Source organism: Marmota marmota, unplaced genomic scaffold (assembly GCF_001458135.2).
Source record: "Marmota marmota marmota unplaced genomic scaffold, marMar, whole genome shotgun sequence".
Taxonomy (NCBI): Eukaryota; Metazoa; Chordata; class Mammalia; order Rodentia; family Sciuridae; genus Marmota; species Marmota marmota.
In genome coordinates this window covers 38,102,505-38,122,383 of record NW_026000229.1, presented here as the reverse complement: position 1 = coordinate 38,122,383, position 19,879 = coordinate 38,102,505, and the positions used below count along the sequence as shown (strand labels likewise).

General features: G+C 34.1%; 1 protein-coding gene across 2 annotated transcripts in view; it reads left to right on the top strand.

Moving 5' to 3' along the window:
- Positions 1–19,879, top strand: part of Bub1b (BUB1 mitotic checkpoint serine/threonine kinase B) — a 62,460-nt gene that overhangs the window by 37,079 nt on the left and 5,502 nt on the right. For both annotated transcript variants that reach the window (XM_048793091.1, XM_015480837.2), the window contains exons 12-22: positions 666–715; positions 1,701–1,761; positions 1,887–1,992; positions 5,558–5,832; positions 7,801–7,934; positions 8,229–8,369; positions 8,570–8,670; positions 12,020–12,169; positions 13,102–13,244; positions 16,830–17,001; positions 17,713–17,819. In XM_048793091.1, coding sequence (XP_048649048.1) covers positions 666–715; positions 1,701–1,761; positions 1,887–1,992; positions 5,558–5,832; positions 7,801–7,934; positions 8,229–8,369; positions 8,570–8,670; positions 12,020–12,169; positions 13,102–13,244; positions 16,830–17,001; positions 17,713–17,819 — 1,440 coding nt within the window. The remainder of the gene's footprint in view (positions 1–665; positions 716–1,700; positions 1,762–1,886; positions 1,993–5,557; positions 5,833–7,800; positions 7,935–8,228; positions 8,370–8,569; positions 8,671–12,019; positions 12,170–13,101; positions 13,245–16,829; positions 17,002–17,712; positions 17,820–19,879) is intronic.

Genomic DNA, 19,879 nt, shown 5'->3' with positions numbered 1-19,879 from the left:
AGTGTCGCGAAACTAAAATAAATATTAAAATAATAATAATCTCTCTCCTTTTTTTTTTTTTCTTTTTTCCTTTTTTAGTGATACTGGGGTTTGAACCCAGGCCTCACACATGCTAAGCAAAGAATCTACAACTGAGCTACACACCTAGTCCTTAAGGGAGGATTGGAACCAATCTTTGATTCTCTAGTGACTTTAAGTCTCCTTAACTAATAGCTTTGGATCATGATGTATCTAAGTTTCTGTCTCAGCATAAGCTATGACACTGAGGGATGATTGTTACTAACTTGTTTCCATAAAAAATACATTTTTCTTATAGAAACAAATAATTATTTTTTAATCACTCTTTTCAACCAACAAGAGAATTACTGCTAACACTGGTATGTCTCTTTTCTTGTGCTTTATTTTTGTTTTTGTTTTATAAAAATCATAGCTTACCATTTGTGATCTGCTTAACTATTAGTGTAATTTAACCTATAATCAAGTATATTTCCATAACATTTCTAATGACTTCTTCAAGAGAATTGGGATTGAGAGTGGCAGAATAATTTTTTTTTATCTTATAGTGAAGAGGATTATATTTAATGAAAAAGCCTCTTAGACAATTAAAAAATTAAATAATTCTTACTGTGGGTACTGAACACTTTTTAAAACAAATTTTTTCATAGGGAAACTTCACTTGCAGAAAGCATTTGTCAAGAACAACTTCACTCTAAAGGTGAGTTACATTTGACAGCCTCATGAAAATGTTGTTGATACCAAATGGATTATATAACAAATGGTAAATATTTTCTTAATTATGGTAAAGGGGTTGAAAGAAGGAAGAGGGGGAATAAAGAGAGTATTGTTGTATTTTTGAATTATGGAATTTGGTTTAAATATAATTTCAGATTTATATTAGTACAAAATAATGTAAGTTTCCACTTAAATTATATTCAGTAACTTATCAGTAGTATCCAGCAGCCAAGACTAAGGACAGTGTCTTTTTGAAGGAAAAAAAGTTTGACTATTTTATGTTCAAATTGGACTTTTTCTATTTAAATATGTTAAATGTGGTAGCAACATGAATATTCATTTGTGAGTAGTTTTATAAAAAATAAACCAAATCTAATTGAACTTTTAATTCTAACAACCAATTTATAGGAAATACAAAGCATAGAGGAACATGTTAAACAACAGAGGGAGATATAATTTGCAAAATCCAGCATTATGTGGCAAACAAGCCAATTTCTTCAACTAAAAAGTATCTGAAGAGCCCTATATAATAAAAGAGGCATTAGTCACAGTATATGAATCTTACTCTGCATTCTCAATTCAAACACACTTTAAAAAATTTTTTAAAGATAATGGGTAAAATGTAGAACTTCTAAATAGATACTGTATATTCAAAAATTATTATATAGTTAGCACATCTTGAGATTTGGCATTTGAAAAGAGTCTTTTTTAGAAAAACCATATTGAAATGATATTATGTCTTGGATTTGCTTCAAAATCCTCCTGTTGGGGTAGGTTTTAGAGGAGTAGTAGCATTGGTTAGGGAAATAGGTGAATCAAGATCATCTGTATTTTGATAATAAATTATTAATGATCTTCACTTTTATGTGTTTGAAGCTTAACAACACAAAATATTAATTCCTCTAGTTGTCTTGAAGAGTAAAGCATGTACTCCTAAGACTATATATCTAGTCTCTTTTTTTCTATAGGTCCCAGTATACCTTTCTCCATTTTTGACGAATCTCTTCTTTCAGAAAAAAAGAATGAAAGGTTTGTTGATTTTTGTTGTTGTTTTTAACTTAAACTTTCTGTTATTATAAATGAGAATAAATTAGTGGTTACTATTGTCTGTAAATAAACAAAAAAATTTCTAAATGCAGTATGTCTTTTTCCAGTTCTCCTGAAGTGCTCCCAAAGAGCTTAGCCCAACGAAGACCCCTTGCAGTACTCAAAACTACAGAAAGCATCACCTTAAATGAGGATGTCTCTCCAGATGTTTGTGTAAGAAATATCCTTAATATAAATGGACCAGTGTATTGTTTTCATTTAAAACTTCCAAAAGTTTAGGTTAAAATTAAAATCACCAGCTTGAACAAAGTACATGAAAAGATGCTCAGCATCATTAGTCACCAGGAAAATGCACATCAGAAATACAATGATTAAACACTCACTAAGATGGCTATAATAAAAACGACAGATAATAACAAGTGTCCTGGATCAAGGATATACAGAAATCAGAACTTTCATGTTGTTGGTGGGAATGTAAAATAGCAGTTACTTTGGAAAACTCGCAGTTTCTCGAAATATTAGACATAGAGTTAACCTAGCAACTCCCCTCCTAAATATATACCCATGAGAATAAAAAATATGTTGACACAAAAAGCTTGTACACAAGTGTTCATAGAAACATTATTCATGATAGTGGGAACAACCCAAATGTCCATCAAAGGATAAGCAAAATACCATATGCAGTGAAATACTATTTGCTAATGAAAAGTAATGGTGTACTGATACATGTCACAACAAGATGAACCTTGAAAACATGGTTGGTGGATGCCTGTAATCCCAGAGGCTCAGGAGGCTGAGGCAGAGGATCACAGGTTTGAAGCCAGCCTCAGCAATTTAATGAGGCTTTGAACAATCTAGTGAGACCCTGTTTCTAAATTCAAAAATAAAAAGGTCTGGGGATGTGGCTCAGTGGTTAAGCACCCTTGGGTTCAATTACCAGTTATCAAACCAAACAAAAAACATAAGCTAAAGGAAGTTAGGCACAAAGAAAACCACATATTATATACGTTTGCATTTACATGAAATATCCAGAATAGGTAAAAAGTATATTGGGGATTTTTAGGGAATTAGAGAAAGAGGGGACTGTGACTGTTAATAGGTACGGGATTTCTTTTTGAGGGATGAAAATGTTCTGGAGTTAAGTGGTGGTGATGGTTATACAACCTGTCAATATACTAAAAACCTTTGCAATATATACTATAAAAGGGTGAATTTTCTGGATGTAAATTATATCTTAAATTTTTAAAGTGGGTAAAAAATTGATTTGAGAGCAGTTTTACACTTTTAATTTTTTTTTAGCCAACATAGCAAAGGTTGTTTCTTCTTTTTTTATATATATAAAATGAGCTGGGCACTGTGGCACCTACCTATAATCTCAGCAACTTAGGAAGCTGAGGCAAGAGTATTTCAAGTTCAAGGGCAACCTCGGCAACTTAGCAAAACCCTGTCTCAAAAAGGAGTCATGATGTAGCTCAGTGGTAAAGCACCTGTGGGTTCAATCCCCAGTACCAAAAATAAAGTAAAATAAAATGCCTTTTATGGTAATGGAAAAGTTATGTAGACCAGCCATTTTACTTGTGTAATGTTCTATTTTAATCACTATGGGCTTATGACATGATAATACTTGGGGTAAATGACCCTGTAAGGGGTTCGGGTTGTGGCTCAGGGTAGAGCACTTGCTTAGCATGTGTGAAACACTTGGTTCGATCCTCAGCACCACATAAAAATAAATAAATAAAGGTATTGTGTCCACCTACAACTAAGAAAAAAAGACCCTGTAAGTCAAAGTAAATAGCTGTTATCATTGGCATTTCACTGATATTTTAAGGAAGAAAACTAATCCTTTTCAAAGCAGCATCTGGAAACTTGTTATAAGCTTGAAGAAAATTGAATGTGTTTAATCTGAAGACTTTTACAGGGAGATGTTATCAGTAGCTTTAGTGATTTAAAGCAGTATGTTCTCTACATCCAAGGGAATGGAACATTTGGAAAAAATTTTTAAGCATGATTGAGGTATATTTTATACTCACTAAAAGTGCATAATTATTAATTGCCCAGCTAGATGAATTTTTACATATGTGAATATTTGTGCCGTTTTATACCTAAGATATAGAATATTTCCAGCAATACAGAAAAAGCTAGGGAGATTTTTATGGCAAAACATATTCAGGCTCCATTTTAGTTATATGGAATTGGAATTTCCAGGAAAGAAGTCTAACATATATATGTCTCTGTTTTAAATACTTTCCCAAATAGTTCTAATAGTTCCTTGCCTGCTGTGAAAAAGACCATGATGCAATAGAGTAATTAAATATATACTGTGTCCTGGAGAATACCACTGGAGAATGTGATACTGGAGCTGGATTTAGATTCAGTGGTTCTAGAATTAGTTGTTCAGGATAGACTGAATTATTAAAGGAGTCTAATAGTCTTCATCTTGCTTTTTTGTCTTATAATGTTGTACTTGTATTTTATTAATAGGTACCTACCATATGTTTTATCCCTTAAAACAGTCATATTTAAAATGTCTAAACTAATAGGATCATAAGTAGTATTTGCATAAAATGTATACTTGGACTATAGACATCAGTTTTATCTCTTATTTCTTAAGCTACATTTATTCAGGATGTATCTTTTACTTATTTAATTTATTTAACTTAAAGTCAAAAATTCAAAGAATATGTCAAAGTGGTAATGATATAAAAATTGATATCTAATATCCACAGGAGTTAAAACAAAAAATAGGTACTTTTTGTATACTACAGGTAAATATATAAAGTGGTATGATCCCTTTTAGGACAGCTAAACAATATGTATAAAGAACCTTAAGTGTTTATAACCTTTTGTCCTAATAATTCTTTTAGGAATCAATCCTAGGAATATTAAGATGTTCAAAAAGATTTATGTATAGGCATATTTGAAAATAGTTTTTTTACTGGTTGAAAATAGAGAATAACTTGAAGGCCTCAGTTAATTTCTAATAATCCTTTAATGTGACCATCATGTTTTTAAAGAATTTTTAATAGCTTAGAAAAAAATGCGAATAGTGTAAGATGGAACAATGCATAATAGCATATATACTGTAATCTTTTTTACAACTTCTTTCTTAGATACAAAGAATATGCTTCTGCATATATACTGCCAGATTTGTTTGGTAATAGTGGCTGCCTTTGGGGGGAGTAGGAAATAGGGGTTGGATAGGTGGTTGCATGTAGGACGGATATTTTTTCATTGAATATCCTTTTAAAACTAGTTGCTGTTTAAAACCACATATGTTTTAAAAGACAAAGTTGTGTTTTAATTATATAATAAAAATATTAGATTGAGTAATAGTATTTCAGGTGGTTCATTGTGAATACTTAGTTTTCCATTTCTATCAAAATCATGAATTACCTTTAAGGAATAAAATAAAAATTAAGTATGTGGCATAGAGGAAGACATGTTTCCTCTCTTAAAAATTAGGAGAATGGCAGAATATTTTCTGAGTGAATGACAGAAGAAAAATAATATTAGTGCTTTAATTAGGTGAAATTCTTTGGGGGGAAAATTGGCCAATATTTTTTCTTGTATGGAGACTCATCACAGTCTATTTTTTGATTAGGCATAGTTTTTTGTGTTCGTGATTCAAAATCATTTTCTTCAAAAGCTATCATGTGCTTTTATTTATTGTCTTTACCTAGAGATCCTGATATGCTACTTATGTATTCTCTGTTAATAATCATCACCATTCTTATGTTTATTGATATATTTCAGCTAAACTATATGGTTTTTATTTCAGGATGAACTTACTGGAATTGAGCCCTTGAGTGAGGATGCCATTATCACAGGTTTCAGGAATGTAACTATTTGTCCTAACCCAGAAGACACTTGTGACTTTGCTAGAGCAGCTCATTTTGCATCCACTCCTTTTCATGAGATATTGTCTTTGAAGGATCTCCCTTCTGATCCCGGGAGACTATTGCAGGAAGAGGATCTAGATGCAAAGACTTCTGAGGAGCAGCAGACTGCATGTGGCACCATCTACAATCAAACCCTCAGCATCAAGAAACTGAGGTGACGGGCGATTATAGGTTTTACAAACCAGAATGTTTGCTTTCTTATTGTATGAGTGCTTGTCAGTTACAGTGATCAATTATCACTATCTTATTATCTGCTAGGTACTTAGTTGCCAAATGCTTTATATGAGAGTAAGGCTTTTCTAGATAAATTGTCAACTTAGTGATTAGTTTGGATACAAGGGTTAGAGGAAGTGAATTGTGATAATTATGAGTCTAAGAGATCTAGGAGGATTATGATACCTTTGAGGAAATGCAACAATTTAGGTATAAGATTAGAAAAGAGGAGACAATTTTTTCTTAATATTAAATTTAAAATAATGGTAGAATAACTAATGTTGATTTCAGATAATCAACTAGAGATGTATTAAAGAAAAAGGTGTTTGTTGTTGTTGTTTCTTTGGTTTTGTTTTTGGTTTTTAGTACCAGGGATTGAACCCAGGGGCACTTAACCACTGAGTCACATCCCTAGCCTTTTTAAAATTTTTTTATGTTGAGATAGAGTCTCACTAAGTGGTCTAGAGAATCACTATTGCTGAGGCTGACTTTTTTTTTTTTTTTTTTTACCTTGACCTGTCTAACTACAAAAGCCATGTTTGTTCTTCTATATCACACCACTCCTTTAAGAAGTGACATACATCATATTAATTCACATCAGAATTAATTGATTTTATGGATGTCTGACTGGGACTTCAAATTTTTCATGTTTTGGTTTAAACGTAAGGTTGTCAGCTAATGGCAACTAGTTAATAAAAAATTTTCCCTAATCTATATGGAAATAAAGGATGATACAGGTATGTACCTCTTAACCAAAGTATTGCTTAAATTGTGAGTGTCATTCTTGCATGTTCTCTTAAATAGGAGTCAAATTTGGCCTTTTGTATATGTCTAATAGCTTTTAGGAGTGAGGAATGTTGTTTTGCCTGGAAGTTGGCTCGCTGAGTATAGGCTGGTGGTGCTGCCCACTTTGCAAAAACCGTCTGACTTACTGGGTGCATGCTATTTTCTTGTTTGTTTTTTTTTGTTTTTAGCTATATATGACAGTAGAGTGTATTTTGAAATGAGGCTGATTTTGAACTTGCAACCTCCTGCCTCAACCTCCTGAGCTGCTGGAATTATAGGCATGTGCCACCATGCCCAGCAAGAAAAAGTGTTTTTTTTTAGAGAGAGAGAGAATTTTTTTTTTAATATTTATTTTTTAGTTTTCGGCGGACACAACATCTTTATTTGTATGTGGTGCTGAGGATCGAACCCAGTGCCGCGCCCATGCCAGGCGAGCGCACTACCGCTTGAGCCACATCCCCAGCCCAAGAAAAAGTGTTTTTTGATAGGTAAAAATGAATTAGGGAGTAGGTATGAGAGAATAGTACAGACAGCCAGGGACTGAGTCTTATGATCCATCTGTTTTTAAGAGTCAGCTAATTTAAACAAACTAATTCCAGCTTTAGGAATATTCTTAAATTTGCCAATCTATGCTTTTAAAACTGCATTTTCAGGCTTTTCCCCTGACAAATTTTAATCTCATTTGCAGGTATGTGTTCACATTGTGTGAGTTGAGTTTCCTTTTTCTTTTCTTGACTTTCTCTTATTGAAGACTAAAGTGTCCAGAGAAGGATGAAGAGGAATAAAGTTAGTGTCAGTGTTGGTCAATATTTCTCAGTAGAATAGAGTAGATGTAGAATGAACTCTTAACTATAGATTTGGTAAAGTATAAATCCAGAAATGTAATCCTGGCCCTTGCTTATCAACGAGGAGAGAGGAAGTTACCTAGATTCTGATTATGTATCTTTTTCTTTTTAATTTGTGAGAATAATGGGCTTTAAAAATACAGCTAACAAAATTATTATAAATGATTTTTAAATAAGGTTGATCAGAAATATGGGGATAATATATACCAGCTTATTTTTGTTGATTCTGTTATACCTAAGATAATTGATATCAATCAAATCACTTGTGATTCTTTCAGTCCAATTATTGAAGATAGTCGTGAAGTCACCCACTCTTCTGGCTTCTCTGGATCTTCTGCCTCGGTTTCAAGTACCTCCTCTATCAAAAGTCTTCAGATTCCTGAGAAACTGGAGCTTACTAATGAGACTACAGGTAGTATCATCTAATTTTATGAGCAAATGTCCAGATCCATGTTTAATGAACACTTATTTATCTCAGCAAACTTAACTGTATTCTTTTCCTCTCTAGAGAAGTTGCTATCAATTGTGATGTTTGTAGAAACTAATACTAACTGAACACAGTTCCATAAAGACCTAAGGCAAATGAATATAATCAGATTGGCAGTATTGATTTTGTAATTCCCCCCTGCCCCCCGTTATAATGTCATTTTAAGCAGTAAGTATTTTAGATGATTTTTTTTTTTTTCCCAACTTTTTCTTGCCGTAGAAAACCCCATTCAGTCACCCTGGTGTCCTCAGTGTCGCAGACAACTACTAAAATCCCTACCAGAGTTAAGTGCTTCTGCAGAGTTTTCTGTAGAAGATAGACCAATGCCTAAATTGGAAATAGAGAAGGAAATTGAATTAGGTAAGTATTATTGAATGCATATCTTTTTGTACATGACAGTATATAAATAAGTGCTTATTTGTAGTTGACCTTAATGCTTGAGTAGTACAAATGTTTCTAGATTAAAAGAAATAGTATTATAGATGTTGACATGCCCCATTATGCCTGGAATTGCTTTACTTTCACAGTAATTTTTAAATTGAATTAATCCTTCTCAACAGGTAATGAGGATTACTGTATTAAACAAGAATACTTAATATGTGAAGATTATAAGTTATTTTGGGTGGCATCAAGAAACTCTGCAGAGCTAACCATAATAAAGGTGGGACTGATTCTTTGTAATTTTAGTTACCTTGCAGATAATGTAGGTTAAAGCAATAACTCTGTCCCATAGTAGTACATTCAAATCTTTCTAATAATCTTGGGTTCCCTACTGGAAAGTCAGTGAGTCATTAAGAATTTAGTCACCATTATGAGCCAGGACCAGATACCAGAAATGAGAGACTATTGTGTAAATCTCTCAATGGGTCCAAACATGTTAAGTATTCTCTCAATTTTATCTTTTTGAGGAAATCTATCCTGAAATTTTTTGATCTTTTTCAATCTGGACAATCTGAACACACGCAGTGTTACCTTAATTTTCATTCACCACCATCCTCAGTAATTACATCATCTTTTTCTTATATTGGATACCCAGTTTCTTGGATCCTGTTTTTAATTCTTTCTTACTTTAATTCCTCATATTTTGGAGGAGCATGTCCTTTAGTGGCTTCCTGAAAAAGGGATGGGTTACAGAGTTTTTGAAACCTTATATTAGGAAATTCCTTAATTATAATTTTACCTTAATTGATAATTTAGCTGGATATTGAATACTATTAAAAAATTTTTTTTCCTCCAATTTTTACTGAAGAGCTCCATTATCTTTTGGCATCTAGCCTAGCTTTAGAAGTCTTTTGCTCTTGAAGTTTTGTGTGACACTAATTTTCCCTCTCTCTGGGTCATGATAGGATCTTATGTTTGTCTTCAGTATTCTTTTTTTTTTTTTTTTTTAAATATCTTTATTTTATTTCTTATGTGGTGCTGAGGATCGAACCCAGGGCCTTGCACGTGCTAGGTGAGCGCTCTACCACTGAGCCACAACCCCAGCCCTGTCTTTAGTATTCTGAAATGTCAAAATTACATATTCTGGTACAAATCTCTTGTCACCTATGCTGCTAGACACTCGGTGGCCATTTCAATCTGGAAATTCCTTCAGTTCTGAGAAATTTTCTTCAATGGAAAAAAAATCATTTCTTCTCCTCATTCTCTCTGATTGTCTCAATGGAGAGAAATAAAGAATTTTCAGTAATTTTTTTTTTTTTAGAAGGATATGGATTCTCCTGTTCAGGACCTCTAAAAACATTACTTTTTTTCTCCTATTTTTCTCCTTGTCTTTTTGCTTTGCTTTTTAAAAAATATTTATTTTTATTTGTAGTTGGACACACATTTTTATTATCTGTTTATTTTTATGTGATGCTGAGGATCCAACCTAGGACCTCGCGCATGCTAGGTGAGCAACTCTACCTCTGAGCCACAACTCCATCCCTTTACGTTTTATTTTTTTTGATCCAAAGATTGAACTCATGCTTAATCACTGAGCTATATTCCCAATCCTATCCATCTATCTATCTATTTATTTATTTATTTTATTTATTTTGAGGCAAGGGTTTGCTAAGTTACTTAGGGCCTCACCAAGTTGCTGAGGCTGACTTTGAACTTGATCCTCCTGCCTCAGTATTCTGAGTCGCTGGGATTATAGGCATGCCCCATTATGCCTGGAATTACTTTACTTTCTATAGTGCAATTGCCCCTTGATATCTGTGGAAAATTGGTTCCATGACCCCTTACAGATACCAAAATCTGAGGATGCTCAAGTGCCTTAAATAAAATGGTGTAATAGTGGAATATAGCCTAAAATATCCTCCAGTACATTTTGTCTCTAGATTACTTATAATACCCAACATAATGTAAATGCTATGTGAATAGTCGTTGTACTGTGTTTAGAGAATAAGAAAAAAAAAAAGTTTATAGGTGCAATTTTTCTCCCAAATATTTTCTATCCATGGTTATTTGATCTTCCAATGCAGAACCTGCAGATACAGAGTTCCAGCTGTATTTTGTCAAATTTGTTTTAGTCTTCATTGTTTTTTATTTTGGGGGGAAGTGCACAGATTGAACCCAGGGACACTTTACCATTGAGCTACATCCCAGTCCTTTTTTATTTTGAGACAGGGTCTCTCAGAGTTGCTAAGAATCTTGCTGAGTTGCTGAGGCTGCCCTTGAACTTGAGATCCTCCTACCTCAGCTTCCCAAGTTGCTAGGATTACAGGTGTATGCCACCAGACTGTGTGAAACTAATTTTCTCTCTCTCTCTGGATCATGATAGGATCTTTTTTTTTTTAATATTGGTTGTTCAAAACATTAAATGATAGGATCTTATGTTTAATATACAAGACTTCTTTTTCTTTCTTCTTTCTTTTTTTTTTTTTGTTCCCAGGATTTTCTTTGTAGCATTAATGATACTTTAAATGTTTTTTTTCTTCCTGCATCATGTTTCCTCCTGTTTTTGTCTTTTTACATCTCTTTCATATTAGAGGCTTTCTCTGAGCCTTTGGCTTGCTGTTCAGATTTAAATGTGGAATACTAAAAACTAATGGAAAGCTCTGAATTTAGAGGGACCTTAATAGCTAAGTACCTCACTGCAAGATGATGTAGGTGGGTCATTTTATTGGAAAACCCTTCAGTCTTTAGATCTTTTCTATTGAGCCAAACAGATCCCCCTAATAAGACTTCTGATTTCCTATTTAGAGCATATAAGCCTGGTTACTAGTTTTCTGAAAGTTGTATAAGGAAATTTGTTCAGAGAATGCAATGGTAGAGAGTTACATCTTAACATTTCATATATAAACTTTTTCCCGGTTTTCTATTCCCATCTGTACTGGTAACTAGTGTCCTCTAGTCCAAAGCTCCATTGTTTGATATTTTAAATGAAACAAACTTGTAGTCTGGTAAGGGGTTGGGTATCGTTGGGTGGCAGTTTCTAGGCTGGCCTAAAGGAACAAGAGGGAGATTCCAGGGTCTAGCTTCTTCTTAAATGGAGTTCAATCACTATTACTTTAGCTCTACCCTTAGCCTTACTTCCATAGGTAGTTGTTGCTACCAGTTATATACTATAGGGTCATCTAACTGAAATGTTAACCTCTTATTCCTCTTTCCAGCTTCCAAAATCTTGTTGCTATTATGTCCATTATTGTAGATTTATGCCTTTTAAGATGTTCCTTTAAGGGGAAAAAGAAAGTTCACTATTATTTGTGTTGGGTTATCAGAAAGACTAGAAGGAATTGGTTTTGGTTTGCTAGCCATAGGCATAGATTCTAATTGCTCCATTATTATTATTATTTTTTTTTGTACCAGGGTTTGAATTCAGGGGCACTCAACCATTGAGCCACATCCCCAGCCCTATTTTGTATTTTATTTAGAGACAAGGTCTCACTGAGTTGCTTAGTGCCTCGCCATTGTTGAAGCTGGATTTGAACCCATGATTCTCCTTCCTCAGCCTCCCAATCCACTGGGATTACAGGTGTGCGCCACTGTGCCCAGCTAATTGCTCTTATTTTTAAAATATCTTATAGGTATCTTCTCAATCCATCCCATGGGACTTTTATATCAACCTCAAGTTAAAGGAACGTTTAAATGAGGAGTATGATCACTTTTGCAGCTGTTATCAATATGAAGATGGCTATATTGTTTGGTACCAGTATGTAAACTGCTTCACCTTGCAGGTTTGCATTAATACTAAAAACATAATGCACAGTCCTCAAGTAGATAGTAGTACAAAATTCCTGCCAGTGTTCTAGCAATAGATGAATTAAAAGTTTAAAGCATTGATTACTTTTCATGAGTTTTTTTTTTTTTTTAACTTTTTATTTTGACCAGCAAAGAAGATAGATTTATACAGTAAACTCCCATGAGCCAGTCATCTAACTAGGATAATTAATCATCAGCTCATGGACACTCTTGTTTTATATATAGCACCCCTATCCCCCAGGATTTGGTGGGGGGAGGTCACTATTGAACCCTGGGACACTTTACTACTAGGCTACATTCCCAGTCCTTTTTATTTTTTATTTTGAGAGAGCATCTCACTAAGTTGCTTGGGGCCTGGCTAAATTACTGAGGCTGGCCTTGAACTTGTGACTCTCTTCCCTCAGCTTCCCAAGTCACTGGGCATGCACCACTATGCCCCACTCCTAGGATTATTTTAAAACCCAGACACAACATATAATTTTATTCTTTGCCCTGCACCTGACCCCCCTACACTCCCCCACACACCACCAGTACTAGGAACTCAGAATCTTGCACGTGTTAAGCAAATGCTCTACCACTTAGCCACCACTGGCATGCTCTTAAGAAATTTTTGCCGAGGATTTTGATAGTAATATGAATTCTCTAAAATGGTTGGAATGACATTATTTTAAACATTTACAGAGCACCTCTTATGGACGCGGTTCATCCTTGATACTCTTTCCTTTATCTCATTAAATCCTTACAATATTATAGGAGATCATACTGTTGTTAAAACTGGGACATAGACCTAGTCAGCATTCTAGTAGAGAACAAAAAGGAAGAGTATAGAGCATCAGTTATCAAGGTATTAAGTATAACTATAATTGCCCCAACTTGAAAAATTTCATATTTTCTCTTCTACTTCCAGGATCTTCTCCAGCACAGTGAATTTATTACCCATGAAATAATAGTGTTGATTATTTATAATCTTTTGACAATAGTGGAAAAGCTACACAAAGCAGAAATAGTCCATGGGGACTTGAGTCCAAGGAGTTTGATTCTAAGAAACAGGTTGGTTCTTTTTATTCTAATTGTCAGCTTTCTTTTAAGACATGGGTAATTGCCCTTTTTTATGCTTTTTGATGAATGCCATATCAGTGAACACATTTCTTTCAGAGAATATTTGCTACCTAAAAGTAATCATTAGGATTAGCTTAAAAGAACATAAAGAAAAAAACACTGTATTGTAGCTCAGTGGTAGAGCTCTTACCTAGCACATGTGAGGCACTGGGTTCAATGTTCAGCACCATATAAAAATAAATAAATAAAATAAATGTATTGTGTTCATCTACTCAAAAAGAAAAGGAAAAACACATTGAGGAAATATATTAATTCAGATAAAAGAATTAACTGTGTGAAGAGATATGAAGTATAAATATCTTGAGGAATGTGACTTACATTGTCTACTAATTTTTTTGAGTTGGGACAATGCAGATATAGCAGCAGTAGAGGCACTGCTCAGTTTCAAAGACCAAAGCTTAAGTTAAGCCAAACTGAGACAAGAGCCAAAAGAAGTTAGTAGAACCAGAGTGTAAATACAAACCAAGTAAAAGGACTTAGTCTTCAAGTTAAACCCAATTTAGTCATAAGATTTGGAGGTTGAGCAAAGGGCAAAAAGAAAAAAATGAAGCCAAAATACTTAGAGCTGAAAAAATATAGAAAATGTTGAGTCACAAACAAGGAAAAGATGGCCCAAGATTTTTGTTTTATATAAAGGATCAGAGAATCAGCACACCCTTTTAGTGATTATTGGTCTCATAGTATTTGAGTAGGGTGGCCTGATTTAAAGATGCCTTTTCTTCCTCAACCCTGTGTTTTAGTAAGCAGTTAACTTATTAAGGTCATTAATATACACTAAAAGCTAGAATCCTATTCCCCCCCCTCCCTACACCACGTCAGAAATAGAGATTGACCCAGGGGCACTGTACCACCAACTTGAGATGGGGTCTAAGTTGCCAAGGCTGGCCTTGAACTTGAATCCTACCTCAGCCTCTGTAATCACTGAGATTGCAGGCATGTGCCACCACACTAGCCCTGAAATCTTTATTTTATCCTTCTTTTGACTATTTAACCTATAAGAAGAGGCTGAATTAGACTTTTAAACACAGTTGGCCTCAAAATGGATTTCTGCAAAGAACTAGAGAATCCTACCTTTTTTCCTGAGATAGTAGTCTTTAACTTCCCTACAGTAATAAGGATTGAACCCAGGGGTCTAGCACATTACTAACCAAGTGTTCTACAAGAGCAATACACCCAATCCTTTTCAGTTTTTATTTTTAGATAGGATCTTGCTATGCCATTGCATAGGTCAGCCTCAAACTTAAAATCCTCCTGTCTCAGCCTCCAGGTTAAGATAACAGTCTTTTTTTTTTTTTTTTTTTGTACTAGGGATTGAACCTAGGGGTGCTCAACCACTGAACAGTGTCCCCAGCTCTTTATTTATAAATAATTTTTTTTTTACATTAACCCAGCATTTTATATTTTTCACTCTTACTGCATATTCAAATAACAGGAAAATAAGAATAAGTGAATTGTCAGACTTGAAGCACTTTTTATTTTAGATTAATTTTATAGAATAGCAAAGCAAACATTGAATGGATGTTTATTAACTAATTCCTTTGTATTTAGTCTTCATTTTCATGGGTAAAGTACATTTTCAGATCAGTTTGTGTAACAGGCTATCATTTCTACCCTTTTATTTTTGTATTTTGAGGCAGGGTCTTGCTAAATTACCTAGGGCCTTGCTAAGTTCCTGAGGCTTGTCTTTGAACTTGTGATCTTCTTGCCTCAGCCTCCTGAGCTGCTGGAATTACAGGTGTGTGCTACCATATCCAGCAAGATAGCAGTCTTAATAGTTGCCCAGACATTACATAGCAACATTTTTTATCAAGAGCACCATAGGTATTTTGTATGAGACAATTCTTTCTGCAGGTCTGTTTCAAGCATTGCAGGATGTTTTATATCCCTATTCCCCATAAATCCCCAATTCACCCAATTAAGTGCAAGTAACATTCCCCCGAGCCATGTTGACCACCAAAAATTCTTTGTTTCCAACTATGAGAACCCCTGATATAGTTTTTATTTTGTCCCTACTTTACAACACTAAAAGTTCAGAGCACTGTGGTAGAGTTCTCCAGGCTATGAAAATTGGAATCAGAGGTATTTTCTAAACCTTTTTAGAACTGGGCATTTGTGGTCCATGTCTTCAAATAGACCTTCTCAGCCACCAGGGACTCCAGGAGAGCACATAGTGTGTCAAAGGAACATTACTTTCTATGTTGTTACTTCTTAACAAATTTGGCAATAAATTTCATGTAGATTCACAAAATAAAGAACCTATCAAAATAATTTAGTTCAATGTCTACATATTTGGGGATCAGGGGCAGTAATAAAAATAAGATCCATAAAAACCAGAAAGTTTTGCCCATGGTAATGATAGTTCACAATCCCTCTGATCAACTATCATGCTTCTTTTTGTTCATCTAAGAAATATTTTTTCTATCTTTCCAAAGTTTAAAAAAAAAATGTTTTTAAGTGATCATAGTTTTTATGGTGATCAAAAATAAGTTGGATCTAGGGCCAAGGAAAATTAGGAGATTGTAAATTTTAAAGTAAGATTCTTCTGTGCTGTAGATTAGATTAGTTAAAGCTTGTATTTAGGAATATAAGGCCTTTATCAATCAGGAGTTTGAGGAAAACAGAAGAAACATGAAAGTAATTTATCATTCTCTCATTCCTATGTCTCCTTAGAATAGGTTTATTACGTGAAATATAATTAATTGGTAGTGAATTCATGTTAAAGTATTTTCTTAGAAAATAAGAGCTGTAATTGCAAAGAAGTAAGGTACAATATTGTGTTTAATAGAAACAAAATTTTATAGGCAACTCTTTACCAAAAAAAAAAAAAGCCTAATTTTGTTTTGTTTTTATTAAACTTTGGAAGCAAAGCCCATCTACAGTAGTAAACAAGAAAGGCTATGAGACTTATAAAAGCTTAATTTCTCCCATCATAATTTCTGCTAGTATATAAATCATTGCTATTTGTATGGTGTTGGTTGTTGTTGTTTAGAACCAAGGATTGAACTCAAGGGTACTGTTCCACTGAGCTACATCTCCAGCCTTCCCCAGCCCCTGTTTTTTTTTTTTTTTTTTTAGACAGGATTTTACTGTTTCTCAGGCTGGCCTTGAACTTGCTTTCCTTCTACCTTAGTCTACTGAGTAGCTGGGATTGCAGGAATGTGCCACCACGCCCAGCTGCTATTGTATATTTTGATTTGTACAGTGTAAGGCAGAAACCTGCTCTCTACTTCCTGTACTTACTATATAAAATGAAAGCTTGATAACTATTCTGTAGTGGCCATGCAGTGTGATTTAGATATACTGAGTGTCATCAAACTGGTCTTAACACTGTCCACACTAATTAGTCCACAAGAGTGGACACTGTCCTTGTTCCTTTGTGTGTATTTTTATTACTGACCACTGGAGGGAGCTGTTGGAATGGCTAATACATACCTGCAGTATTTTTTTTAAAGATCAGCTATGCAGCTTCTTTCATGGCCTATTTTTATTATCTCTTTCTCTTAAATCTGGGCTTAGAATCTACGATCCCTATGATTATAATAAGAACAGTCAAGCTTTGAAGATAGTGGACTTTTCCTACAGTGTTGACCTTAGGGTGCAGCTAGATGTTTTTCCCCTCAACGGCTTTCGGACTATACAGATCCTGGAAGGACAAAAGATCCTGCCTAACTGTTCTTCTCCCTACCAGGTAAGTGTAAAACAATCCTGAGGAAATATGGGAAATGTTTCTTAATCTCTTCTTTATCTAGATAAGCTGTAAAAGCTAGATTTACTACTATGGACTCTCCTAGAATAGATGACCTAGTTTTCAAATACTGTGTCATCAAGTCAAGTAAAATATATCATTTTCCTGTCACAGCACTGAAGAATATACACATACACATATAAACACCTGACTTAGTAACCCAAGTGTTAGGGCCGTGTCTTCTACTACTTACAATCCATGTGATCTTTTATAAGTCATTTTCTATGATCTCTACAAAATAAGTATAACAGTCTCTGCTCTTACACATTAGAATTATTGTGTAGATCAAATTCAATAATGTATATAAAAAGAACATTAGAAAAATGTGAAGTGTTTTATATGTTGGCATTATATGCAAAAATCTTTTCTGATTGAGCTGTAGACACAAGGCATTTGCTGATTCAAGCAGCCCACACATGTGTTGTTCTATACATTTGATTTGACAGTCCAGAGAGTTTGTCATCTTTGATTCTTAAGGATAATCCATAGAATTGATCACTTCTTTGGGGAGCTTCTCTCTTTCCTATAGTCTACTAAACTGTATGTCATAAAATAAGTTTTAAGCTCTATGATACCTTTCAACTTCCTACCTAAATAAACTGCCATGATGAGGCAGAGAAATTTTTTAGCTGATGGCACTTTTTGTGATTTCAGGTAGACCTGTTTGGTATAGCAGATTTAGCACATTTACTATTGTTCAAGGAGCACCTACAGGTCTTCTGGGATGGGTCCCTCTGGAAACTTAGCCAGAATACTTCTGAGTAAGTATTTGTGATTTCAGGGTCTTTGCCTGTGAAAATTATTTTCTCTCTCTTGGGTGCTCTGTCTCTGCTTTTGTAACATTAGTTTTCTTAAATCAAATGCCATGATTCCAGTAATTTAACTTTAGCCCATTTTTATTAAGTACTGGTGCAGGATCAAGGATTGCTAATTAAAAATAAGACTTGCCTAGCATGTGTGAGGCATTAGGTTTTATTCTCAGCACTGCATATAAATAAATGTCCATTGACAACTAAAACATACATATATAAAAACAAATAAGACTTGAACTATTCAGACTTCAGTAATTCTGAACCTGAGTTTATCAATATTGATGAGTAGTATAGAAGCTTCTTGGTTTAAAAGTGTTAATAGAAGTTTTTTGGAGAATAACTTTTTAACCAATTGGTGTTAGTCATAAACCTCTTTTTTAATATTTATTTTTTAGTTATAGGTGGACTCAATATCTTTATTTTTATGCGGTGCTAAGGATTAAACACATGCTAGGCGAGCACTCTGCCTCTGAGCCACAACTCCAGCCCCATAAACTTCTTTTTAATAGTCATTCTATCAAAAGTTAATAAGCATCTCTTGAAGGTTTCTAAGTTATATACTGATTTTAGTATATGATTTTATTTTTTTATTATTATTATTATTATTATTTTTTGGTACCAGGGATTGAACCCAGGGGTTATTTTAATGAGGGGGTAGAACCAAACCAGAGATTGAATCTCCTGGTGAAGAAACAAATAATATTTTAGTATTAGCTGCTTAGAATGAGCTAAACAGACATTTCTTAAAAGAAAAAAATACAAATGGTCAACAGATACATTCAAAAATGTCTTTTATGTTTTTTATATCTTTATCAGTCAGGGAAATACAAATCAAAACTACATTGAGATTTCATCTCACTCCAGTTAGAATGACCATCATCAAGAATACAAATAATAAGTGTGGGGAGGTAGCTTAGTGGTATAGCATACTTGTGTAGTATGCATGAGGCCCTGGTTTTGATCCTCATACTGGGGGAAAAAAAAATGCTAGATGTTGGTGAAGACATGGGGGAAAAGGACCACTTTTACATGTCTGATGTGGTTGTAAATTAGTACAACCATTATGGAAATTAGTATGGAGGTTTCTTAAAAGACTAGGAATGGAACCATCACATGACCCCAACAATATCTCCCAGTATTTACCCAAAAGAATTAAAGTCAGGGGCTGAGGTTGTGGCTCAGCGGTAGAGCGCTTGCCTAGCATGTGCAAGGCCCTGGGTTCCATCCTCAGTACCACATAAAAGTAAATAAATAAAATAAAGGTATTGTGTCTAATTACAACTAAAAAATAAATATTAAAAAAAGAATTGAAGTCAGCACATTATAGCAATACATGCATATCTATTTATAGCAGTATAATTCACAATAACCAAATTATGGAACCAAGTCTCAGTATCCATCAGCCAGTGAAGGATAAAGAAAATGTGAGACACACTCATACAGTGGCATTATACTCACCTATAAAGAATGAAATTATGGTGGACTGAGGTTGTGGCTCAGTGGTAGAATGCTCGCCTAGCACATGTGGGGCCCTGGGTTCGATCCTCAGCACCACATAAAAATAAACAAAACAAAGGTATTTGTCCATCTACAACAACAACAACAAAAAAATGAAATTATATATTTGCTGTAAAATATATGGAACTTTTGAGCAAAAAAAACCAAACTCAGAAAGTCAAGGGACATATATCTTCTTTGTGGAAGCTAGAAAGAAAAAGGGAAAATAAGGAGGGTGGGTCTCATGAAGAGAAAGGAGACTAGTAGAATAGAGGAAGGGTACCTGGGGGGAGGAAGGAGGAGAAAGGAGAACTGGGAAATGAAATTGATCAAATTATGTTATGTGCGTGTACAAATATGTAGCAAGAAATGTCAATATATTATGTGTGTGTGTGTGTGTGTGTGTGTGTGTATATATATATATATATAATATTGGTGTGTGTTATATATATATATAAAATATGTGTGTGTATATATATAATTTTTTTTTTTTTTTTTTTTTTTTTTTTTTT